The sequence below is a fragment of the Cynocephalus volans genome, chromosome 10 (assembly GCF_027409185.1).
Source record: "Cynocephalus volans isolate mCynVol1 chromosome 10, mCynVol1.pri, whole genome shotgun sequence".
In the NCBI taxonomy this organism is placed as follows: Eukaryota; Metazoa; Chordata; class Mammalia; order Dermoptera; family Cynocephalidae; genus Cynocephalus; species Cynocephalus volans.
In genome coordinates, this window is record NC_084469.1 from 25947126 (window position 1) to 25973457 (window position 26332).

The following is a 26332-nucleotide window of genomic DNA, read 5'->3' on the forward strand; positions in this document are numbered from 1 at the left end:
AGTGACAGCTACAGGATGTGTTGGGTTAATGGGGAGAGAGGGACACAGAACGATTGAACACATGCACTCAACACAATCACAAAAAAAATAACCAGCATCAATGTAAAATATTTTTTTTCTCTTTAAATCTTTTTTTTTGCCATTCTCCAGTATATACCCCAAGGGGAAGAGTAGGGAACCCATGTCCAGCCCTGGATCCTATTGCCATCCAAGTGAGCTTGGCACAACAGACTGGGGAAGAGGAGCTGGTTCCCCCACAATACTAATACCTCTTTCATACAAGGCAGTGGAGTGAGGGTCAGAAGATCAGCCCCCTCCCCTCAGTTTCCTGGCACAGAGGGAGAGCAGTTACACTTAGAAATATATATATTTATATATATATTTATATTTATATATATGTCTATTTATAAAAATTTATCACACTTGATCAGGACCATCCCCCCTACCCTTTCAGTTGGCCCCAAGGGAACAGGGTCCTGCTCTCAGACCATTCCCTGGGTCTTGCTCTCTTGTTGCTTCTCTGGTGCCAGGCCTGTTCAGCTTGAGATGGAATTCAGCATTACTGTCCACCATGCCCTGCAGGGAACAGGCCAGGTGCTAGTGGTGCCTCTCTTCATAGCACCCTGTGTGCTCCTGACCCTCACAAATCCTAGTGGATGAAGGGAAACCCCTCCCCACCCCACAAGTCCCTGGAGCCTGAGCCAGAGTCAGATCCTGTACTGCAGCCACTCAGATTGCCAGATCACTTGCGCCTGCCAAAGATGGACTTCTTGCCAGGATTCTTGTCACCCACACTTAAACCGATGAGGAGCCTGGCTTTCTCCTCCTCTTCTTGCTGTTGCATGTTCAGGTCCGATTTAGTTTCTAGCTTTCCCCGGACCTCAGACCCTGTTGCAGTCTTCAGCCTTAGCTTCTCTTTGATTACCTGGCAGGTTGGAGAGGAGTAAAAGGAAAGGTAAATATTAGTGGGACTGTCAGAATAAATCAAAATGAGCTGAGTCAACAAAGATTTATTAAACTTACATGCAAGGCACAATGGGGCAATTCAAATTTTAAAACGGTTTCTGCTTTCAAGAAGCTTACAGTCTAATTAGAACCCATTTTAAAACAGGTTGGGTCAGCCCTCAGTTCCCTAAAATCAACAATAGTTAACATATGATATACTCAGTAAACACTCAATTTAATCATCTGGGTGAAGTCATGGAGGAGGCAGAGATAGATGTCACTCACTCCATTTACCTGTTCCTTCCCAAGGCTATTTATTAATATATCCTAGAATTCAAGGCTCCTGAGCAGAAGATCTGCCTGCCAGCCCCTACTATCCAAACAGCCATGAGCCCTGGTGGGATACCTGGGCAACCAGGGCTTTGCGGCTGTCCCTTTTGACAGCCATGGCAAAGTCTAGCCATGTCCATGTGTTGTTGTGGTACTCCAGACAGGGCAGCACCAGGTTAAGGTCACCCCAGTCCACGCTGTTTTTCTCACCCTGCAAGAAAAGGAGGTGGGTTGTGGGTTTGGGGGCAGGGGAGAAGAGGGAAAAAACACATCAGCTGTCATTCTGAGTCCAAGACAGTACTTGAGTACAAGTCCTATAACAGCAACGTACACATACTGATTTCCCCTTATCTCAGCCTAGCAATGGTGCTGACTCCTGAGTGAAGCAGAGGAAACAACACCTTCACAAGAAGCCTGGCTGTCTCTGCATAATGCCTAATGATCTTACACTTCCCCCCATTCTAGAAAGTGCTATGGAGGTGCAGACCTTGTAGCTGACACACAGTGGAACCTGTGGAATCTTTATGTAGATGAAGGAGTTGTTCATGGCAGCTCGCTCTTTCATCTTGTCAATGTCATCCACAGGGTACTAGGAAAGGCAGGAAAGTAGTGTGAGCCCCTGAAACCATCAGAAGAAACTCAGGAACCCAAATATCTCCCTCTCCTTTCACCCCTGGAATAGATTCAAAGGAAACAGAAGAAATCCCCAGCCAGGCCAAACACAGCATCGCAGGACTCTCCCATTTTTCTATCATCAGGGGCATGTCTGGTACCTCAGGTGATTTGCGAAATGACCTTCTGACCCCAGAACTCCGAGTCAAACCCTGTGCCACACCTTTCCCAGGGCCCATTGGTACTGCATCATCTGGTGCAATCAACTGCCGAGGTTTCACCACTGGTATCCCTACAGAAAAACAAGCATACCAGCTGTCATCCTCTTTCTGAAGCTTCAGCTGTCTCTGGGGCTGCCACCCCATTTTCTGGCACTCCACCATTAAAATTCTCACCAGTAGTCACCAGTTTGGATTTATCTTCTTCATCACCAACTTCATCATCTTCCACACTTCGGCCAGGAAAGAAAAAGCCCATCATTCTATGGAAGAACTGGTGTGTCAACTGAATGGTGAGAGGCACCACATTTACCTAAAGGGGAAAAGGTTAAAGAAAGCAATTAAGCTCAGACACCATCCCTCAGTTTACCTATTTCTAATACTTGTATAACATAACATAACACACAGCTACTTTTTGACTGCCCTTTGTTCCTGGGTCCCCAAGGGACTTTTTACTAACCTCAAAGTGCTCCTTAACAGAGATACCTCCAACAGGGGGCCGGACTTTGCTGAAGAGGCGGAGTGCTAGTTGTCGCCCAGACTGGCAGGAGCTCTGGGGCCGCAAGACTACCTGTATGATAGAATGAAAAACAATCCAACCCAATGTTCTGCCTATCATAAATCAACCCTCAAATCCTCTAGAAAAAGAGGAGAAACAATGGTCTTGCTAAGCCAGGGAAGCTTTCACCATCTCAGATCACCAGATTGTTTCCCACAGCGGGCCTATGTGGAAGGGCCACTATAAATGCCCTGTGCCAACAAGCATGCGAATGGGGTAGGAATGAGGAAATAAGACTCGCCTTATAGACAGCATTGGGGAGGAGGTTGTTCATAGTGAACCAGCCCAACTCCAGAAGATGTTCTGCTGTGTCATCAGATTTATTCACCTATAAAGACAGATTTTGACCCTGTCAATTCTCAGCTTACCTGAGAATTGTTACATATCCTGTTTATTCTCAGGTTCTCCATCCACATGCCTAATCCCAATATTTAATATCTCCTTCAGTCTTGTGAATTCAATGCACTCTCTAATCCAGTGTTTTTCATGGGCTCTACTGGCCAGGGCCCTAAATGCTAGTTGTACTTCCTAATTATTGTGACATTTAAAAAATGTTCTCATTCATTTCCAAACATCTCTTGTGGGAGAAAGTAATCAATAATGTCCTCTCCCCTCAAGTCAATGAATAATTGCAGGAAAGCTGAATGGTTCTATTCCAAGCTGTACTTGGAAGATTACTTCCCTGTGGGCCACACTTCTAGAGACAGATAATCTTCTTACTCAGTGAAAGAAGCATTTGATCAAATGTTTCTATATCTGTATCATTAAATATTACAAACAGATGTGTCTAAGGGAGCTCTACTCATGTTTCTAATCATGACCATTATTACTAACCATATTAGCCCCCTTTTGTTCATCTCTTTTTATGAGCTGAACTCCTGAGATAGGTCAATGCCTCTCAATACTTCTGGCTTTGTGTGACTGAATACCCTGGATACCTTGCTGTACAGGAACCTCTGCAGCTCCAGTTCAGCAATTCCCAGTTGTCCATCTTCCTCTGTCAGGCGCCACCGTGCCTGAGCAAAGTAAAACTCGGTGCGACGAACAACACTCACATCTTCTTGCTGCTTTCGCAGCTCCATCTTGTTGGCCCGCTGCAGCTGGAAATCCTTAAAACACCTAGAGGTGGACATGAGAGACAAAGCCAATAAAGGAAACAGCAAATATGTTGGGAGTGGGGTGGAATGCTCTAGCATGATATAGGAGGTAAACCCAGAGATGAACCTATTCTGGGTTAGCTAATCCCTAATTATTCCCCTGGATTTATTGTTCCTGACACCTTTGGCCATGACAACAAAAGCCCCATCTTGCAGCTCTATAACTTCTTGATAGTCTCTTTCCACTAATCCCATGACCATACCTGTAACTGTGTTCCTCACTGATCAACTTCCAGATATTTTCAGTTCAGATACACAATATCAAGGCCACAAAAGTGATCTGTCTCAACTACCCATTTTTCTTGCAGCAGAGCCTTTCCCAGGAAGTACTCTACTGAGGACCCAAAGGAATGGCTGTCCTGTTTTCAACCTCTTTGGCCAAGTCCAGCAAGGCTCATTCAGGAATAGGCGCCTGAATTTACTCCATCAACCTTTGGTAATGCACACTAGACCTAAAGACTGTCAGACATAGACAAGGAAGAGAAACCACCTCCAGCTGAAGCACTGGAAAAAGGCAGGGGAAGAAAGAATTCCAGGGCACCTGATGAGGATATTAAGCTCTTCACTTTCCATCTGCAGGTTGGCCTTCTCCTGGTTTAGCTGCAATTGAAGCTTTTGATTCAGGTCAAGCAGGTTCTCATTCTTGCTGTCATCCTGCAAAGACTAGGAAACCAGGATAGGAGAAACTGAGTGGAGATCTCCCTTGTCCTAGGAAACCTCCCTGTCCTCAGGCTACCTGGGGTGACTACCTTCATGATAGAGTACATCTGCTTCTCCAGCTGTCGTATCTGGGCCACATGCTGCCGCACAGCCTCCTGCAGGTGCAATATGCTACTGCGCTGCTCCTCGGGATTGCTAGAGATCTCAAGCTGGAACCTGACCCGCTGCTTCTTCTCACTATGCTCCTAAGAGAATAGAAAGGGAAATGAGTAAGATTTTTTAATAGACAAGTCTTGTAGTAAGGTGAAATAGAGAAAAAAAAAAGAAAAAAAAAGAAAGAAATGGGGATCTCTTCTGGAAAGCTAATCTTTATCTTGTCACCATAAGTAGCAAGAGTGATGGGTATGTCAATGCAGAAGATTTGGTAATGTGGATTTCACAATAAGCCAGGCCACAGGGTAGGGATGGAGGCAGAAGTAGGGAGTAGTTACTGTTTTTAGAGGTGTTTAGGTGACTGAGTAGAGAAATAATGTAACAAGTTCTATAATCTCAGGTACACTCAGACCTTTCCTAGTATGGAATTTCAATTGCCACTGCTGACTAATAGAGGCTGTACTAACTACAAGGCCATTTTTAAGTGTGAAGCATGACTATGCTTACTGTAGCCCAAAAAAAGCACAAGGTCTGGGGACCGCTGTGAGGCTAACCAGAATCCTATATGGGCACATGCTTACCTTCCGCTTGGGTTCTACATGGAGCAGCAGATTGTTGACAATGTCCAGGATCATGGCATACTGAGCCGGGTTGGTGGAGATTTCCAGCTCATGGTGGATGAGGGTGAAGGTGTCCACAGCCCCTAGGTAATTGTTAGCAGCTAAATAAGAGGCTCAAGTTTCTCCTTAAATATCTACTCCGTCTCCTAACCCACATTTGGAAAAACTCGTTAGTCAACTCCACAGAAACAGGGTGACAGATGCTTAGAGAGATGGTTATAAACATGATTGCTTATTTCAGAATCATAAACAATGTTCATTCATCCCAGTTCCCTCCAAGAGAATAGGCTGTTCTCTCATAGCAGAACTTACAAAATGCAGAGCAAAGTGAAATGTTAAAGCCAGTGCACAGTGGGACTTTTAATAACTCTAATGTCTTGAAACCACTAAGGAAATAACTACTTCCACAAGTTTCCCAGTACCCTCCTAAAAGCCTTTCAAGCCCTGGATACCTTCCTGCTTCTTTAGAAGATCTTCCTTTTCCTGGTTCTCATGAACCTCAGGTGGCTTAATCTGAGTTGCTAGTTCAGGATCAATGTCATGACTGTAACTAATATAGTACATTCGGCAGCTGCAACGTGAAATGATCCGCTGAACTTGCTGTGCTTGCTGTGCTTCGGCTGGCTGGTTCCAATCTGGGAAAATGGGAAAGAGATAAAAGAAAGACATTCTCAATAAAGGTATTGTGAGAGCCTCCCAGCTATATGTGATTTCTGGGGAACTCCAGAAACATTTCTTTCAATCTAGCCCAGCACAAAATGGTCCTACTCCAGCATATATTGATGTTATTGATGTTCAAAGTAGGTAAGGAAATAAGGCCACTTTGGGATGCACATCTGTTTCTAGCCATATAATGGGGGGGGAGCTGACCTGTGGTTGTGGTAACCATGCCTCCTACTGCCTGCCCACTCTCCATCAGCTCCTGCACAGAGTCCAGACTACGTTGCCGGTGCTCCTCGATATTTTTCACCTGAAGACACAGATTGCAGGCACCTTTAGCTCCTGGGGAAACAGTGGCTTGTCCTGGCCAACTGGGTCATGGATCTCCATGTTTCAAGCAGTCATACTTACTATCTAGACCTCCACTGCCTGGAACAGCCTGAATGATCTCCCAGGGTAGAAGACATATATGGCTTTCTCTCTTGCCCCAAACTACCCAAACTCTCCAACCCAATTGAGTTACATGCACACTTTGACAGGCTCACAGGTCTCAGGCCAGAAAAACAATGAGCTAGATTAAAATCAAATCATGTCATGGGCAAAAAATTGTATTAAAAAATGACTTTCCCACCCATTTTGGTATTTGTTCTGTTTGTTTCTCGCTGTTTTCTGCCTTCAGGTGGATAACCACTCCGATACTGTTGCCATGGGAGAAGGAGACTAAACTCTTTTGATTCTCTCTGCCAAGCTGAAGTCAGAGTGAATAACACAATGAGTGATATGGGAAAGACCACAGCAATAAGATCAAGGCTTCAGGATAGCAGATCTGCCAAGTCACAAAAAAAAGTCACATAGGAAAGACAATATCAAAGTACCTTCCACCTAAGCCAAGGATGTTCTACTCTAATGCTAATATCACAGCCTGGCGGGGGGGTGGTTCAGCTGCAAAAGACATGCCTAAAAGAAGCAAAGGCCCATAAAATGCCAGATAGGGAGATACTGATAGCTCATCCTGCTCACCTCTGCACGGGTAGTTAACACCTTCTATGCCTACCTTCTAAGACTACTGGTACTGCTTGCCTGAACCACAGCCGTTATGACCTCTCACATTACCAACAATCTGTACATTGCTCAGCTTGACATCTGATCTCAGTGCTCATTACCTCTTATATAACTACACTTGAAATTGCCTGGACTGAGCCCTAAAGTCCTTGGTGTACGAAGCACCAGCCAGGGAGGTGAGAAGAGGTATAAGTTTTATCCCACTGAATAGAATGACAAATAGAGTTATCACTTTGGTCCTTTTCAGAGGCAGCTAGATCCTCTAACTCATTTGGGGGTGTACCAGGCCCAGCTACATATGGGAACTTAACATCCATTAAATAAGTAATGACAATGCACAATACTGGCTAGGTATATCCCATAACCATTAGACTCTCCAAGAATTCTGATATTATATCCTAGAAATTACTGTGTAAATTGTCTTACCAAGAAGCTGAAAAGAAAATTCACAACCTTGCAATGCAATAACAAGTCCCTTCTCTTGTCCCTGCCAACTGCTCACAATCTCACCATCTAACAAAAACATTATCTTGCCACACACTTGGACCTCCCCAGACATGCTGACTTTGACTACTTTCCATCTGAATAAAGTTTTATATTTTTCAAAGCACCTTCTCTTTTGATCCTTTCAACAATCTTGTAAGGATCAAGTATTAACTCCACTTTACAAAAAAAGTGACTTGGGGCTGGCTGGTTAGCTCAGTTGGTTAGAGCGCAGCCTTATAACAAGTAAAGGTGACTTGCCCAAGGGCTCTTGGCTACTATAATGGCAAAGCTGTCACTGGAACTCACATAACCTGACTCCTAGACAAGCAGTCTTTCATTCAACCTCACTGCCTTATTGAAATAACCAATCATCTTTGTAAGAGAGGTCAGAGAAAGGGCAAATAGAGAGCTTATTGAAAATTCTCTGGGCCAGCCTGTGGCTCACTTGGGAGAGTGTGGTGCTGATAACACCAAGGCCATGAATTCAGATCCCTATATAGGGATGGCCGGTTAGCTCACTGGGTGAGCGTGGCGCTGACAACACCAAATCAAGGGTTAAGATACCCTTACCGGTCATCTTTAAAAAAAAAAACAAAAAAAACAGAAAGAAAGAAAATTCTCTGACTTACTGCCTATTTTCTTGGCTGCCTGCTGATTAGTGTGAGCCTTATTAATAGGGGTCAACAATCTTCAAAAGTAAAAAAGTTCCGGCCCATTTCATTCTAGTGCCAGGAAATGAATGTTTCTCTTGCAATGAAATAGAATACCATGAGATTGAAAGAAAAAAAAAGTACTCTGTGCTCACAGATCAGAGACTGCCCACATCCTAGGTGTTAGCCTCGTTATTCTGCTAAGCTGGTAACAAAAGGTGCTGTCAAAATCTCCCAGCTATTCTGGTGGAATGGCCTAACTATGGAAAATTGGGATATAACAGGCCTTCTCGCCCTGCTGACTAACCTCTAACCAGAGCTGTCGGCCATCCTGCTCAGTGGGACTGCTTTCAGTGGTAGCAAAGTACTGCATGCCATCCAATAGGCAAGTCCAGGATGACTTTTGCTTCAATGTGTCACCATACCAGGCTGGATGATGTTGGCACTGCAGTAGTTGGGCTTTGGCAGCTGACACAATGACACAGCCTTCTGTCTCTGCTCCGCGAAGAACCATCTAGGTGAGACAGTAAGGAGGGGAGGGAGGGGGAGAGGGAGGGAGAGGGGGGGTAGGAGGGGGAGAGGGAGAGGGAGGGGGGAGAGGGAGGGGGAGAGGGAGGGGGTAGAGGGAGGGGGTAGAGGGAAGGGGATAGGGAGGGGGTAGAGGGAAGGGGAGAGGTAGGGGGAGAGGGAAAGGGAAGGGGAGAGGGAAGGGGAGAGGGAAAGGGAAGGGGAGAGGGAAGGGGAGAGGGAAAGGGAAGGGGAGAGGGAAGGGGAGAGGGAGGGGGAGGAAAGGGAGGGGGTAGGAGGGGGAAGTGAGAGGGAGGGGGTAGGAGGGGGAAGGGAGAGGGAGGGGGTAGGAGGGGGAGAGAGAGGGAGGGGGTAGGAGGGGGAGAGAGAGGGAGGGGTAGGAGGGGGGAGAGGGAGGGGTAGAAGGGGGGAGAGGGAGGGGTAGAAGGGGGAAGAGAGAGGGAGTAGAAGGAGGGGGAGAGGGAGGGGGTAGAGGGGGGAGAGGGAGGGGGTAAAGGGGGGGAGAGAGGGGGAAGGGGAGGAGGAGGAGGGAGGGAGGGAGGGAGAGGGGGAGAGAAGGAGGGAGGGGGGAGAGAGAGAGAGAGAAAGAGAGAGGGAGGGGCAGAGTTAAGCCACCAAGGAAGATGAGGATGTTAGTGAGAGCACTGTACCAACCATTATAGCTGCACCTAATTCTGGCTTAGTGAGTGAACTTTACTGGCTTTTAGACAAGGACGTTATTATCCATGACACTTGCAAGAAGGAAACATTTTTTGGAGCTCTTTCCACCCATTCTTATTTAAAGGTGGGGGAAGGGGAACAATATGATTATGATCTAGACTGATGTTGGGGTGCTCTGATAAAGAGAAAGTACCTGGCAATTGACCAGCTCAATAAGGCAGTTTCGGTTATATATGTCATCTGTCTGGCAGGCAGCAATGCCACACAACTGGTCACTCATACCTGACTCCTCTTCTGTGAACACTACAAACCTATCTGTCTCTTCAATCAGCTTCTGCAACATGTAAGCACCTGGCAGAGAAATAGGAAGTAGGGAAAAGTTACAGTCTCAAAAGGAAAGAGAAATATCCAAGCCAAACTGATCTTCCCTCAATTTCTCTAGCTAGGTAAGGGCTAGAATACACCCTCCCCAATCCAGCTCAGCCCAGCCCAGCATACCCCTTGACCCATGAGGGCAAAATAAGGGTTGGCATTTCCCTCAATTTTAATAAATGTAACAGATTCCCAACAGAAACTTAGAAATGCTAGGTAAGTGGTAGCATCTTTTCTCTAAGGCATAATCACCTCTGGATTACTCTAGAATCTTTTTTGCCCCATTTTGTTCCTTTTACTTTTCATTTCATATTATTTTACAAGCTACTTGTTTGTTGACCACTCCTTTCCATTTGAAACTACTCATTTGCAATCAGTGTCACTGTGTTCTCCTAGTGCTGCTACTTCTTCTGATTATGTCTTTAGACCCTCTTTCTTTTCCCAGGTCTTCTAAAATCCAAGTCTCCTAAAATCCATTCTTGGCACATTCCCTTCTCTTTCTTACTCTTTCTCTCAAAGAGTTTGTTTAACAGTGTTATGGTTAAGAGCACAATCTCCAGAATTAGACTAGTTTGCCTATGTTCAAGATGCTCTCTCTACCATTTACTCTACTGTGACCTTAGGCAGCTTGCTTTAACCTCTTTGTGTCTCAGTTTCTTGGATGTAAAATAACAGTAGTATCTCATAAGATTGCTATGAAAATTTAACAGAATAATACATAAAAATATTTGGCAAAATATCTGCCACACAGTAAGCAATTGTTATTATCTCCTTGGCATTTAATCTTAGCTCTTGCTGAAACCCCCAATCTTTAGCCCTAAGCTTTTAGATCCCCCATTTCCAGCCATTTGTTAGACATTATCTAGATGTCCTACTAGTGCCACAAATTCAGCATGTCCAAATCTGAACTCAACAACCCTCTGCCTCCCCAAACCTGTTTAGCCTCTGGTTCTTCTTTTTTTTTTTTTGGACCGGTAAGGGGATCGCAGCCCTTGGCTCGGTGTCATCTGCACCACGCCCAGCCAGTGAGCACACCAGCCGGATTCCCCATACAGGATCTGAATCCGTGGTGTCGTGTCGGCGCTATCAGCACCGCACCCTCCCAAGTGAGCCACGGGGCCGGCCCTGGCTCTTCTATTTCTGACATTACTGTTACCATCATGCCAGTCACCAGTCTCAAAACCTTGATCATTATCATTTTCTCCCTCTATTTTAACTCCTCCTTCCAATCAGTGACCACATTTTCTATATGAACAATAATGTTTCTGTCCTTCTCCTCCAATTCTATTCCCACTGCCTCTACCTAGTTCCAACCTTCGTTTACTCTTTTGAGACACCATAACAGTTTCCTAATTTGTCTCTCCACCTCCAGTTTCTTCTTCTCCAGACCTCCTACACACCACTGCCAAATTTATCCTCCTAAAAGTAAAACTCTAATGATGACACACCTCTACTCAAAAACCTTCAGTAGTTCACCACTGCCGACTGAATAAGGACCAAAACCACCTTGGCCCTGTATGAAATGTCTTTGATGATCTTCCTCCAGCTTTCCTTTCCAGCCTCTTCCCTCACTCCTCTCCTTTAGTTACTCTGTCAACCAAAAGAGACTGTTCACTCTCCTTTGAACACAGTGAGCTTTCCCAGCTCCACTCACACTCAGGTTATTTCCTCTGCCTTGATTGCCCTATCTCCCCATTTCTACATGTTTAAACCACACTAAAACTTTAAAGACTAGCTCAAATGCTATTTTCTTAGCAAATGCTTTCCTGGATCACATTTCCCCCTTCACTCCAGTCAGGAACAACTCCCATATGCTTTTATTTCTCTCCTGTGGTATTTATCAATTCTCATCTAGCTCTCAAACTCACCATAAACTTGTATTCCTTTAGGGCTGGCCCGTGGCTCACTCAGGAGAGTGTGGTGCTGATAACACCAAGGCCGCAGGTTCGGATCCCATATAGGGATGGCCGGTTAGCTCACTGGGTGAGCATGGTGCTGACAACAACAAGTCAAGGGTTAAGATCCCCTTACTGGTCATCTTTAAAAAAAAAAAAAAAAAAAATCTCGTATTCCTCTGTACTTGTTATTCCCTCTCCTTAAAATGCCCTCTCCTCTTTCCTTGCCTGTCATATTCGTACTCATCTTTTAAGACCCATCTCAGTTATCATCTCTATGAAGGCTTTCTAGATTTCCTTATGCTGATTTAAATACTTTCTTCTGTGGGCTTTCATAGTACGCTTGAACATTCTTATAAGACATTTTCATAATAAAATTATAATTTACATGTCTCTCTCCCTACTAATTTCTGAGCTTCCCTTATCTTTGTATCCCAGTGTCTAGGGTCATGTCTAATACATTATTAACCCTCTATAAAGCTAAAATAAATCTATGAATAAGTGAATGAGTAAATGAATTAATGAACTAATCTTAGCTTATCCAGGTATGATAACCTTGTTGAGGCAAGTAGAATGTCTTATATTCTACTGAACCCAGTGCAGTGCTCTGTGCCTTTTAAATACTCAATAAATATGTATTGACTAAATAAATTAATTCATCAAAACATAAAACAATTCTCTAATCCTTTGCTCCTTTCCCTTACTCATCCTGTTTTGGCCTTATTACTTCTTTTGATCCTCTTCTCCTGGCCATGGGACCAGACCCTTTAATGCCCCTACATCATTGCTATATGACTCAGATGGCCAAATATGGAAAAATAATAGTTTCATCTCTACACCTATATGGAACCAGCCATGATTCAGTCCTTCTCAATCTCCTGTCCTAGCCCATGTCCACATTCTAAACCTAAACTCATGGTCTCATCTGCCCTAGCTTACCTCCTGACGATCCCTTATCAAGCCGTCCACTGAGACTAGGAGTGTTGACACGAGGTGGGGCTGGGGCACTAGTCAGGACACCCCGCTTTGGCTTTTTGGCTGACATGTGGGGATCAATCTTTAACCCCTTCAGGGCCTCAGTAGAAAGATTACGTTTGAGTACAGCTGCCTTTTTGTAGCCATCATATAAACCAAAGGCAATGTCCCGATTAGTGGTTGTCCAGGAAATCCGTAAATCTACCAAGTGCAGCTGGTGTGTATGAAAGGCAGGATCCCCACCACGAATAGAGAGCTCCTAAGAAACAGGAAAAGGACGTCAAGTTAGCGTGAAAATTCTCCCTAATGCTCTTAGACCACAAATGCAGAGATAAGAGAATAAACTTATTGAATAATAAACCTGTTCTGGAGGGAGACAGGAAGACCCTGGAGAAAGAAAAACTAAATGGTCTTAACCTATACATTACGTTCTAACTATACCCACTGTATTTTAAATGACTCAGAGTTCAACTTAAAATCCTTCTCTAATTGGGGTGAGGGGTGGGGGGGAGTCAGCAGCCAATAAGGTGCTAGGAAAAAACTTTTACTTTATTTCCTGAAGGGCAAGAGACTACCTTTAGAAGGAGAGGGAAAATTTTTTAAAAAGAAGATAATACAGCTAAACCAGTCAGTGTATCAAAAAGTAATGATATATATGCTTGGAGTATAATTAGAAACCTTACCAGGGACTTAGCCTTACTCCTATGGACTGAACTGTATTCCCCCAAAATTCATATGTTGAAACCCTAACCCCCAATGTGATGGTATCTGGAGACTGGGTTTTGGGGAGGTAATTAGGTTGAGATCACCAGAGTGGGGCCCTCATGATAGGATTAGTGCTTTTACAATAAAAGATACCAGAACACTTGTGTGCATGCATGCATGTGCTCAGGCTCACACTCTCGCTCTTGCTCTCACTCTCCCTCTCTCTGCCTTGTAAGGACAGAGAGAGAAGGCAGCTGTCTGCAAGCCAGGTAGAGAGCCCTCACCAGAACCCAACCATGTTGGCTTGGACTTCTCAGCCTCCAAAACTAAAAGAAATAAATTTCTGTTGTTTAAACCATTCAATCCATGGTATTTTGTTACGGCAGCCCAAGCAGACTGAGATACCTACTAACATAAATAAGGTAATAAAGAGACTGTGTCAGGTGGTACCTCATCAGCCATGCGATTGCTGTGCCGTTGGTAGGTGAGGGAGGACAGGCTCAGTAGGTGGGTCTTTGTTACCATGGGATCAAGGCAGTGATCAGCATTCTCTTCAGTGGGTGAAGCCATCAGGTGAACAGTCACCTGACTTAGGTCACTCACCATCTGGGTCACACTCCATTCAGAGATGAGGCGCCGCATCACTGTTCCTGCTGAGATAAGGAGGCACAAAAAGCCCATGCAGACCACTACAGAAGGACAGCATGAGACAGAAAGGAAGGACAGGAATAAAATTAAGAAAGGGAAAAAAGGACAAGGAACAGGCTAGGAGAAATGAAGAGAGTCTTTGATCTTACCTTGAGGTATAAGCCGCTGAGTCCCCCGAGTGAAGACATGGCCCTGACTACACTCAATCTGGATGCCACGCTGCTGGGCAAATGAGGCCCAATAATGCACCTGGAAACAAGAGAGCTTAACACTGAACAAAGGAGGCATAAGAGGGATAACTAAGAGACCCAATATAAGAAAATAAGAAAACTAAGGAAGGAGAATAGAAGTGAAGATGTCAGCAGGGACACCAGAGCCTGACCTGCAGCTGGGGAAAGAGTGCAGTATAGGAAAGCTGCTTGTAGTGCTGGCCAAGTTTCTTCTTGCTGGGTTTCAGGTTATTGAAGAGCTTTCCCCTGCAGATAGGCCTTGTGACACTTGTCCAAGTTGCCCAGAAGTTTTGCATCCAGCGCAGGGTACTACTATATAGCAGAATTTGGGGCTGGGATATTGCTGCAAAGGACAGGGTAGACATTTCCTAGCTATGGTTAAAACAACCATAGCTCCTTAGCTCCTTCCACCATATGAGGACACAGCAAGAAGGCGCCAACCATGAGGAATGGGCCTTCACCAGGCGCCAAATCTGCCAGCACCTTGATCTTGGACTTCCCAGCCTTCAGAACTATAAGAAATAAATGTTGTCTATATGCCACCCAGTTTATGGTATTATTGTTGTAGTAGCCCAAAAGGACTATGACACCAAACCTCTTCCAAAAAATAGTACTAACCCAATTTCTCCCTTGCCCTTCTCCTATCCCCTCCCGAGGGTCAAGCTGAAGTCCTCAGTGTCCACGACCATCCTCCCAGGACTTCCTCCCTGTTGCCCCAGGCCCAAGCCTCACTCCCGCTGTGTCGAGTCAGATCCATCTTGATGGAGAGGTTGAGGTTCTCAGAACGGAAGGCCCGGTAGGAGTCATGAAGCTGGCCCAAGGGCACCTCTGGCAGGAACTCTGGGGCTCGGAGAATGACACCATGGTGATCGTGGGGGTTCCCATGGCATAGCCACTGCAGGTCCAGTGTCATGCAGAGGTCAGGCAGGTGAAGGAAGCAGCAGTCGTCATACCTGCCTCACAACAGAGCCCCAGCCCTCAGTGCCCAGGTCGCTCACTTCCCCTTGGTTCCTCCCTTCTCCCTCCACCCAGAGTCCCCCACCCTCCAATGAGGCCCCACCCTTCACACCACTCACTTAGAGGCTGTTCTCACGTTGATATCCAAGTCACCCTTGAACACAAACTGACAAGGTTTCCAATGAAATGACAGGTGGCTCCACTCCCAGTGCATATTTTCAGTTGTGTTGTATGGATCCTATAACCACACCCAAGAACTTGGTGAGATGTAAGTAAGAAACCGTCCTCATCTCCCAAATCAGTACCACTCTCTCTTTCCCCATGTGCTATATAGGCCCCAACCATACCATACTAATAGGAAAACGACTCCACCAGACCCCTTACCTCGGTAGCCAGCTGGTGCAGGTTTGCTTGTTCAATGTCCATGTGCCAGTCCCCATGGAACAGAAGACGGCTCTTATCCCACCAGGGCAAAGGTGGGCTGGGGTCAGCTGAGGGCTTGGTCAAGAGGTCCACACACTGGCCAATCAGTGTCCAGGCTGGATCCCAGCATGGGCCCCATACCACTGTGTACTGGAAGATTTCCGCTAAGATAGAGGAATAAAGGCTACAGCTTGTTACACAACTTTACCCCTCTATTCCTCCTTTACTCCAGATGGTCCTTAGCTCATCTTCCACCTAAGCCATCACGAATATCCCTTGGCCAAACCAACTGCCCTTCTCTACTCACAGTGGAAGTCATGGTAGAACTTGAGTGGGGGCATGTTCCTCTCTACTGCCACGTTACCCCATGGAAGCCCCAAGTGTAGGATTTGACGCCGACGGGAGCAAGGCTGACCACTCTGCTCAGTGCCCACAAATCGACCCATCAGCCGCCAATCACGGATCTCAAACAGGTACCGTGGATAGTCTCTGATCCGAACTGTTATAGGGAGGATACACACTGGCTATTCGGGGGCATTTTTTTCCCTTGTCACTCCTTTTACCCATCTACATGAGAGGTTTTCAAAAAGTTCATAGAAAGATTATATCATCTTTTAATTCCATTTTTCCATGAACTTTTTGAAGTACCTCACGTTTACAAAGTCAGCTGAGAGAACAAGGGCTGGTATTTGGTAGCAAACTAAAAAAGGGAAAGGATGCCCTGGAGCAGAAGATTAAGGGCACAGCACTGAGATCCAAGAGCCATAATAACCTTAAAGATGACTTTGTAAGTTGTTCCTTTATGTTAGCCACAGTTTCATAGTGAAATTCAGGAACAAAGAAACGGAAGCGGAGCCCACCCATCCTACTCCACCCATCCAAAGTAGCCACAGTTCCCAATATAACCTAGCTCCTCTGTAAAAATTCAGACATCTGCCTGCAGCTCAAAAGGGCAAACATCAAGTTCTGCAAATAAGGGAAGCACTACTTACCCAGAAAAGTCTTGACACTGCACTTGAGCATGCGACACCACTGAATGACAAAATCTACTCCCTCAGCAGGAAAAGGGCTGCCTGCATCAAGTTCTTGAACCTGCTCTACCACACGCTCAGGCCCATGGAAGGAAGCATCTGCCAGAGCCACCAACTCTAGCCCTGCCAGGCTCCAAGTGAGCAGTGCCCGGCGCATGGGTGTGTTGCCATAGAGACGACGGGAGCGCTGGATGTAGATTTCAATATTTTTGCGTTCCAAAGAGGCATAGAGCTCTTCAATTTTGCGGGCTGGCAGTAACTCCCCATGCTGCTTCCGAAGGGCAGCCACTTTGGCATCCAGCAGCTGCAGCCTTTTGGCGCTCTCCTTACTTTCGTCCTTCATCAGTTCATAGTTATCATGAAGTTTCACCTCAAAAATGTCATCCAGGAAAACCCATGAGAAGTGCTGAACCTTCAAGAGTAGATCAGGTGGGAGTGGGGCTGGGCTTGGAGATGCCCAAGCACGAGTCCCTCGATGTAGCCCCTTCAGCCATTTCTGAACTCCCACGGCTTCATCCAGAGTTTGAGAGAAGTCATACTGATAAGGGAACTCCACTGAGACTGAACCAAGAGAGAGGAGCCAAACACGGTTCCGGAGGGTCTGAAGCACAGGGAACGGGTTCCGGTGGAGGATCATCTCCTCCAGCTCAGGTAGCAGCTGCACCTCCATCTCCTTGAAGTTGAAGATGTTATTGCCATCAAAGCCAGCAGCCAGCTCTGGGCAGTAAGCCTGCAGTGAACCCCCATGTCGGCTCAGAGACACACTCTCTGCAGCCAGTGTAATGAACTTGTCATCAGCTACAAAAGCTGTCAGCTTGGCTGTGCTCACCTCCAGTGTCAGGTTTAGCAGCCGCTTTGGGGGAAATGGCTCAGGGGGATGACCCTCTGCCTCAGAAGTAGTCCCTGGAGTCTCTAGTACAAGGGATGGAACAGTCTCAGGAAACATAGTGGCTCTTAGCAGGTCTTGGCACTGCAGGGTGGCTAGCACATGCTGGTACAGGTACATGTGATCTGGGGGGCTCCAAAGTAAGGTCAGCCCTGCACCACACTGAACCTTTAGGGAACAAGAGAAAAGGATCTGTCAATTACCATGTTCCAGAACAGTAGAGATGGTATGAATTATTATACATGCATACTTTGCTCAAAGTCTTTGCTGGGTAACCATGTTAATTAGTCCTTGCTTTGTTTTCCTTAGCTCTAATATGCTAAGCTAACAGTTACTTAGCTTTCACTTAAGAACACTTACATTTTTTAGTTCTCTTCAACTGGATTCTAAATTGTCTGAGAGTAGCGGCCATGTGTTTTATTCTTTGGTATCTATCACAGTACAACCATATGTACAGCAGGTATTCAATACATCATTTGGCTTTACATTTCCACTGAGTTTTCTATTAACAGCCATGCTCTAATAACCACTGCAACAGTCAATTTCAAAATGTTTCATAAATTGACTGCATCTTGACTTTTTTTTGGCAGCTGGACAATATGGGGATCCAAACAAACCCTTTTGACTTAATTCTTAAAGTATAAAAAGCACTGATAATAAGTCTATACAGAATTGACTTATGTGAAAGTATGCCTCAAGGAAGGGAGCAGAGTCCTTGTCAGCTCGAAAAACAAAGTCAGTTCTGAATACCTGAGTGGATAGAGAAAATTAAAATTCCAGGACAGAAAAATTCTCTCACGTTCCAGTCTCTGAAAAGGAATACCTTCAATTTCCAAAGGAAGTTGAAGTCTAATAAACAGGAAAACACTCCCACCCTCCTCCTAAGAGGATCTTGTGTCCATCTGATACCCTGAGGAGAAAGATACTGGAAAGTCTCTCAAAACTTGCCAGTGTCTCCATCATCATTTTTTTTTTTTTTTTTTTTTTTTTAAGATGACCGGTAAGGGGATCTCAACCCTTGGCTTGGTGTTGTCAGCACCACGCTCAGCCAGTGAGCTAACCGGCCATCCCTATATAGGATCCGAACCCGTGGCCTTGGTATTATCAGCACCACACTCTCCCGAGTGAGCCACGGGCCAGCCCTGGAGTGCCTCCATCTTCAGATCCCTTCCAGCCTTTTGATTTTTTTCTTGATGTGGTGTGTTTTTTTTTGGCAGCTAGCTGGTAGAGGAATCCGAACCCTTAACCTTGGTGGTATAAAACTGGGCCCTAACTAACAGCTAACTGGCCCTTTCAGCCTTTTGATGAGCTCAGTGCTTCAACAAAATGTCACCAGATCATTTTTTCCCCCCTATTTTTCAGAGATACATACTGAAATAATTATAGTTGAAATTATATATATCTGGTATCTGCTTCAAAATAATCCCAGAACCTGAGGCAGGGGAGGCTGGTGAGAATACACGTTGGTTATTAATTAGCTATTACTGAAAGCTGGGTAAATAAAAGCTCATACATTCTCCCTAGCTTCTTATGCACTTAGCTTCTTATGCACTTAAATTCCATAGTAAAAAGTTAAAGATGTACAGAACAATCCAGAAAAAAGAAAAAAAAAAAACAAAAAAAAGACCTAATGACATATTCCTCATGATATGAGTTTCACAACATGAATCAAAAAGACTGAGAAAGGCTCTAAGCAGAGGGAAAAACAAGCCTGGCCCAGCCTCCCCACAAGAGTCTTACCTCCAAAGAGCGGATGCTACTGTGGTACGTGACAGAGAGCATGGAGAGGCTGAGCACTGGGGTGGGGATGTCAGGGGCCTTGCAACAGGGCTGCATCTTTTCCATAACTGACTTCACCAGTGTAAGCACAAGCCCTTGAATCCCCACGGTGGAGGTCTCAGCACTGCCCAGGACAGTCAGTGTGTCCAGTCGTACCTCTGAAGCACCTAATATCCAGAAACCATGTCAAGGTTTTGGTTCCCAGGTCTCAAACAGCAACTTCATTCCTCACTCTCCTTTCTTATTCCCTTCACTAACTAGTTATCTTTATTCCCCACACCTCCTTAAGTTCATTCCTCATATTTTAGGGAAATTTTCCCATTCCCATCTAAACCTAACTAGATCTGGCAGAGCCAAAGAAGTTCCCTAACTCCTAGAAACTGCCCAGAGATATATCATGTACTCTCTAGAACTCAACACACAAGGAAATAAAAAGCTAAATGGGTCTCATTCTCTTGACCTTATCAAGGCTAAGTCTTTTTCATATATGTCTTGGTTAATATTTGCCTTTCATAAGCCCTTAAGCAATGTCAAGAAGCCCAATAATTATGCAAGTCATTACAGCATTTCATGCCTCTAACTTATAAAAATTCCAGATCATCAGCTTCATTAAACAAGCAGGAATGAATCAGCATAATCTGCTTAGTTTAAACACTATCCACTTCAATATAGACCCTGTCCCACTTACCAACCAGGGCAGAAAGCGTGAACAAGTTCATGTCCTCCACCTTCAAGTCCACCTTCCACAGTAACGACACAGATTCCCCAAATGAAGATTCCCTACAGACAGCTGACTTCCCAGATTGTGGACCCATCAGAGATAAGATACGAGACAGACATTGGGCACAGGTGTCTGATGCTTCTACCTGAAGTCCTCGGATGGTACAGTCAAGAAAGAGAGTATCTGACTGGGTGCTGGAGAGCCCCAGAGGCTGGTTATAGCTACCCTAGAAAAGCAAAGGGCTCCATTAGAAGCATGCAGATGCACCGTTCTGTAATGTCCTCAGGCACTGCTTGCTGCCAACAAGATGCTCAGTGCTCTGAAGCATGACAGGATGTGGAAGCTGTGTGGCCCCTTATTCACCAAAGCCCCTACCTACCTGTAGTGTGAAGGAGTCCAGGACAAGTGCCTCACCCCAAACATGCATATTGGGCGGATGTGGAGCCCGCTGAATGTGGGAGTCACTGCCCACACGCCAGCAGAGGTGGTCTACAGTTAGGACGCCCCGCTGATGGATGCTTTGTGGCCTGAGGTGCTGGTAATCTGAAGAGGTGGGAAAGAGGAGTTCTATAGAGCCACTGTCACCATCAATTGGGCCTACCTCAACTAATAAACAGATTCTTATTTCTTTTTCTTTCCAGAGTCTTACCCAGACATATGGAATTGAATCCCAAGGCAAAGGGCGGTGTATCTCCAAGCTGAATGGAAATGTTGACATTGGAAATGGAGGTGCTAAAGATGATGGGAGCCAGGATTTGGGGGAAGGTTCTGCACAGGGACAAGACATCATTGTTTAATAAGGAAAATATTGCAGCTTCCTATCCTGGAACAGATTCCTAAAGCCCTCAAAATCAGGGTGAGAATTTAGAATTTTGTTGTGGTTCTTAGGATGGACTACAGCTAGAAAATAAAAGACTGAACTTGTTGGTTTGCTGCTACTCTTAAGAGTAACCTGCAGGAACCCCAGAAAGATATTAGGTTGAACCATATGAAATTGCCATTTTCACAGGTCAAATATGGTGAACATCAGCAATATCACACGATGTAACCTGATATAACCAAGAACCATCACTTCCAAACCAAAAACTTAAGTTTTCTGTGCAGCACAATTGAAGCACTACACAAAGAGAGAAATGGCACTGCAGACATGACACTGCCACCTTATAATCTAAGGCAGACAAGACCTTCTGTATCATTTAAGTTCAGTTCAACAAACATTTACTTTTATATAAACGTGATGTGCATTGGTATAAGTGTATAAGGCACTATGCTGGGCCATCACCCTGCCATCAAGAAGTCTAGTCTAACGGGGAAAATATATAGAACAGAACTGTTATTGAGACTAAGATATGGGGAGATCAAACAATCAAATACATACACACAATGCCACTTTGGACCAAAAGAATCCTAGAGAATCCATCTGATAAGATGGTGGCTGAAAATGTTTAAAATTACCTTTTTTTCCTTTGCTTAAGAATAGGTGAACTAGACCCCTGGGTCTCCAGTGCTAGCATGTGCAGCCAGTGAGAGAATTCCTGGTGCCGGTAGTGAATGATACAAGTGTTCAGAACCAGGGAGGCCGAGAGGTCAATGGTGGTCACCTGGACATGAGAAGATCAGAACTGAGGGCTTGGTTTTCATTTCATTAACTCATAATGCAATGATGTAGAGAGAGAGCAGGGAAAGAAACAATTTTTGGTACCACAGTCATCACACCTGCACACTAGCCTTGAGGGAGCTGAGGCAGACAATGCGCTGGCGACTCTGGGACAACAACAACCCATCTGTAAGAGGCCAGAGAGCAGATCAGAGAAGAGCATTGCAAGGCCAATAAGTAAACTAGGAGAGGGTCAGAGGCAGGCAAGGAGATGAACATATTGTCACCAATGCTTGTGAGCTGGGGCTATTTTCTTTCAGTATGTTCCCTCCTCCCCCTCCCCAGTTACACTTATATTAATATGACAATATGGGGCATGAGCCAAGAGAGTGTCTAACCCTCCCATTCTCTCTCAGTTCTAGTACCCCCACCCATGAACCTTCCAGCAGCAGTTCCGTGCTCATCTGTGCCATATCAGAGTTTGCTGTAAAGCTTCGAAGGGGCAGTTGATCCTCAACACGGTGGTACAGGAAATGTAGCAGCTTCAACGTCCAAGTCAGGTGCCTGGACCATGACAGAGTCTTCCTCAGAAAGATGTGGAATGCCATTCCTACTTCCTTTCTCCCCACAGACAAGCTCAGTGCAGCTACGAGGCTGGTTACAGAGATCCCAGCATACAGCTCCCACTACCCCACTACCACTCTCCATACTTCTTTATCAGAAGAGATCTCACCTCTTTTGACTATTCATGGACAACACCACACTTGTGTTCTCCATCTTCATCTTGACCTGGTCTGGCAGCTGCTGGAGGAGGTATAGGCCAGGGAAAGTTGGCTCAGCCACGTTCTCTGTCACCTCTGAAAACATGAAAGAATAAGAGCCATTGATCCTTAACACTCTCAATTCTCCTGAAATACCCTGCCCTCTTTGGCCAAATCCTCACACATAAAGTAGGCTAAGCAAATGCCCAAGCTAGATCACAAGGCAAAGAGATCCAGGTACTTGCTGTACTTCCTTTCCCAGACTCTAAAAACATAAGTAGTATGGGGAGCAGGTTGGTATAATGGAATGAATATGGACTTCAGAATCAAATAATTTAAACCACATTTTTACTACTGACTAGCTGTGACTTCAGTCAAGTTACCAAGTTAACTTTTCTAGGCTTTAATTTCCTTATTTGCAAAATGCTGAAGATTTAGGGAGAGAATATATATAAAACACATAGTACAAGTCTAATTCATGATAGGTACCAACTAAATTTCAATTCTTTCACTGAGTACAAGAAAATGCCCTATTTCCTCTAACTGCCCTCAGGATCAAAGGTCATGGTAACTAACAACACACACCTAAATGAGTAATAAGACCACTATTTTTTTCTACTTCCAAAATAACCCCTGAGAACAAGGCAGCCAAGAAGCTCAATGATCGGAGCTTTACCTGAACAGGGAACAGGCTTGGATGGCAGGCTTGGACCCTGGCACAGCAGTTGACTATGGAAGAGGCGCTCATGTAACTCAGCATGGAATGTCCACACATCTACAGTGATAGCCTTCAGATGACGACTGCTGATGCCCACCTTTAGACACAGGTCCAGGGCCAATGAGAGCTCCACTAGGCAGGTGTCCTCCTATAGGGAAGATAAGCCTGTAAGGTGTATGTAGGGAGTTTGGTGAGTTTTAGGTCAAATGCAGTTGTCTGGAACACTGGGTATTGCCTAGAAGGAACCCCATAAGAACACAGAATCTAAAATGTAGGCCCTAAACTCCTTCACACCTTATGCCAGGAGGAAATGAGGCATCTGAAAGACCATGGCATACTCACCAGTTGACCACTCTTCAGAACTTTGCTGTTGATCTTACATAAGTTCACCTCACAGATTAGCCTGGGAAAGGAAAAAAATTAAGATCACTTGGCCTCTTTCCTTACCATTTACCTCTAATCAAGCTCTGCTGGCTATAAGGGATAAGACAAGTGGAAATGGCTAATCTTAGCCTCTCCTCAAATTGCACAGAATAAGAACTTGATGACTTGATAAAGAAGCTCTGACATCCACCCACCCTGAAGCAACTCTAAAGGCAAGAATGGGACTGCCAGATCCTCTTCTACCTAGTGCTTACCTTTTCCCATCAGTATCCAAAAGAAAACTGCTTCTACTGATCTGAATATGCCACAAGGACTCAGAGGTAGCCACCTTGAGAACCATGATGTTTATAGCATCTACATGAATGGAGAATAGCTGGAAGGAAGAAGCAAGGATGAACAATAATTAATGTCAAGGTACCTTCCTTTCCAGCTGAGAAAGAGTTAAGAGTCAGCTCTTGGTATTAAGCCCCCAAAATAGTAGAAAATTCCACCCACAACTCCAAAGCCAACCATCCCCTGAGTACAGTCAAGGATAGTGGGAGAAGTAGTCTCACTTGGCAGAAGATCTTCAATAAGGACGGGCTGAAGGACAGTTCCTTTTCATCCACCCCAGTCCTCTGGGAGAATGGGGCAGACAGGCCAGAAACTTTCTGCAGGTCCGTCCTGATACGTACTTCTCCAAAGCACAATGCCACATAGTGTCTGCCCAGAAGAGAAACCTCACTGCCACCTGGTCCATCCCTCCCATAGCAGTCTCCTTCCTTCCCTCACATTCATTCTCCCATCCTCCCTAGAAATGTAACTCAAGTCACAGAGGATAGTCTCATAGTAGTTATCAGTATCTGTCCCACAAGATAATAACACGCAAGCCAACAAAGAAACTTCAGCAAAAACCTACTGCCCTCCTTGGGTTATGAGGCCTCTGTAGAAGAATTTCATTCTGCAAATCCCAACCCCAAAACATTTCTCAAGGGGAGTCATGAGGATACAGGGTACTCACGGCAGATCATGGCTAAGGAGTTTGCTGGAAATCCACAGGTTATCAATTTCCTAAAACAGTATGGAGAAAGCTTTGTACACTAGCTGCTAAGTAAGCAGCTTGACAAGCCAGGAAAGGTTTTGGGTCACAGAAGAGGAGGAAGTGCTATAGGCCCTTCCACTAAATATACCCCACTCCATTTCCACTGGTTTCTCTACTCAGAACTCACTATCTTGCTCCTCACAATGATGTTAGTTGAAGTTACTTAGAATTCTCTTTTATGGATATGTTGCCCTGTTTCCCCTCTTAAATTAGAACAGTAAGTTCTTCTATTTCCTGTTATCTTTCTTCTGTGCTTTACTTCTGTATCTCTTTTATGTGCCCTGGCTACTCTGTGTCCTATAAACTTTTTTTTTTTTTTTTTTTTTGTGGCAGCTGGCCAGTATGGGGATCCAAACCCTTGACCTTGGACTATAAACATTTTTAACTGAACAACTCCCATCAATTCCAGTGTTCCCCAACTAGCTCTAAGAACATCTTGGCAATGAAAGGGCAAGGTTGAGGTTAACTAGAAAAGCCACCCAGGATTTTCTTTTACAAGGAAATTAAAAGTTAAATTCAGCTGGATCAATCCCACACACATACCCAGGGAGTTTCCTAGAACTCACCACTGTTTGCTGGTGCTGCTGAAACTTAAGACTGACATTCTGGATCCAAAAAAAGCGGAAGGAGCCGATCTTTAGCTCCGCCTGCAGCTTCCGCTGACACCACTTGGTGGCCAGCCGGACCACAAGCCACCTGCAGAAAAAACCCTGTGAGTTCACAGGACCTTTTCCCAATTATGACTTCCCAAACCCCTTGCTAATCCTAGAAGGCCTTGCAAAGGGTCGTGCTTTACAGCTGGATCTTCTGGGCAATTCTGTCTCCAAAAACACCTTTGAGTTACACACATTCAGCCACGCTGATCAGGACCTTGGTCCCCAAGTGATGGCTCCACCCAGATGAAAACAAACTAAACTCCACCCTCTAAGTTGGGGACAAAAGAAGCAATCCCTCAAATCTTTAGGAATTCCAGGGTAGAGAGAAGAGGCCCCAACAGGAACCAAGGGAAGGTAGCCCTGTCAGATTTGTCAGATGTGCCATCATACACTCCCCTGAGGGTCTCTGTCTCCGCCACCACCCTACAGACAGGTGTCTGCGAGAAGGCACTGTAAGGTCAGATCCGGCCAACTAGAATGTCGCTGTTCCCTACACAGCCAGACCTTCTGTCCCCGCTCCAGAGGGCGAGGCTGCAAGTGCCCTTCGCGCTTGGTGAAGGGGACATTTAGGGGCATGAGGAGGGGGAAAGGGAAACCACGAGCCAGGCGCCCCTTCCTCACACACACCTATTCAATTCCCGGCCTCAGCATTTCCTCAGGCCCCGCCAGCTCCCTCAGTCTCCCCCGACTCGCAGCCAATCCCGGCAGCTAGGGCCGCAAGCCCCCACACGACCCCTCTCCTCGCCGCGCCCCCCCCCCCCCCCCCGATCTCACCACCTCGGCCTCCCGCGCCTCTGCCCATCGCGCGCCCCCTCCTCAGTGTCTCCTCCTCCTCCCCCACCCCCCGCCGTGGCCCGCAGCCCCTCACCGGCCTAGAAAGAGGGCGCTAAGCGCAACCAGCAGCAAGACCAACAACGCGGAGAAGAGCAGAGTCATTTAGGTCCGGGTCTGGCCCGGCCTGGCCCCGGCCCCGGCCCCCGCCATGCCAGGCCCCGACGCCGGATCCGCGCAGAGCCGCAGCGGGCCGACCAGCAGCGCGCGCAGGGCCAACGCTGTGCGAGGCAGCGTTGGCTGTGCGCGCACGCGCCCCGCCCCCGCCCGCCAGCCAGCCAGCTGTCTCCCATCCCGTCCAGTCCCGCCCCGCCCCGCCCGGCGCGAGCAATCGCCGGGGCCGACCGGCTGCCTGCGCGAAGTGAGGCGTGGCTTCGGGAGG

General features: G+C 45.9%; 1 protein-coding gene across 2 annotated transcripts; it reads right to left on the bottom strand.

Annotated features, from left to right (window-relative positions):
- Positions 1–94: 94 nt before the first annotated feature.
- Positions 95–26147, bottom strand: BLTP2 (bridge-like lipid transfer protein family member 2). Of its 2 annotated transcripts, none has more exons than XM_063109530.1 (39): positions 25988–26147; positions 25030–25159; positions 24383–24432; positions 23937–24084; positions 23637–23755; positions 23341–23401; positions 22957–23146; positions 22253–22376; positions 21959–22083; positions 21639–21706; positions 21378–21523; positions 20572–20690; positions 20302–20465; positions 19890–20148; positions 19163–19368; positions 16498–17590; positions 15813–16004; positions 15467–15669; positions 15202–15320; positions 14858–15078; positions 14278–14468; positions 14045–14144; positions 13698–13897; positions 12507–12801; positions 9494–9651; positions 8420–8626; positions 6125–6224; positions 5707–5889; positions 5216–5337; positions 4571–4726; positions 4363–4484; positions 3603–3783; positions 2906–2992; positions 2566–2676; positions 2283–2418; positions 2049–2179; positions 1763–1864; positions 1352–1486; positions 95–925 (listed from the first exon to the last, which is right to left on the bottom strand). In XM_063109530.1, the coding sequence occupies exons 1-39, from the start codon at positions 26053–26055 to the stop codon at positions 743–745; spliced, it is 6705 nt and encodes a 2234-aa protein (XP_062965600.1). In that variant the 5' UTR covers positions 26056–26147; the 3' UTR covers positions 95–742. The 2 variants fall into 2 exon arrangements, with proteins under 2 accessions (XP_062965600.1, XP_062965599.1); XM_063109529.1 differs by having other exon boundaries at positions 13698–13900.
- Positions 26148–26332: the final 185 nt, after the last annotated feature.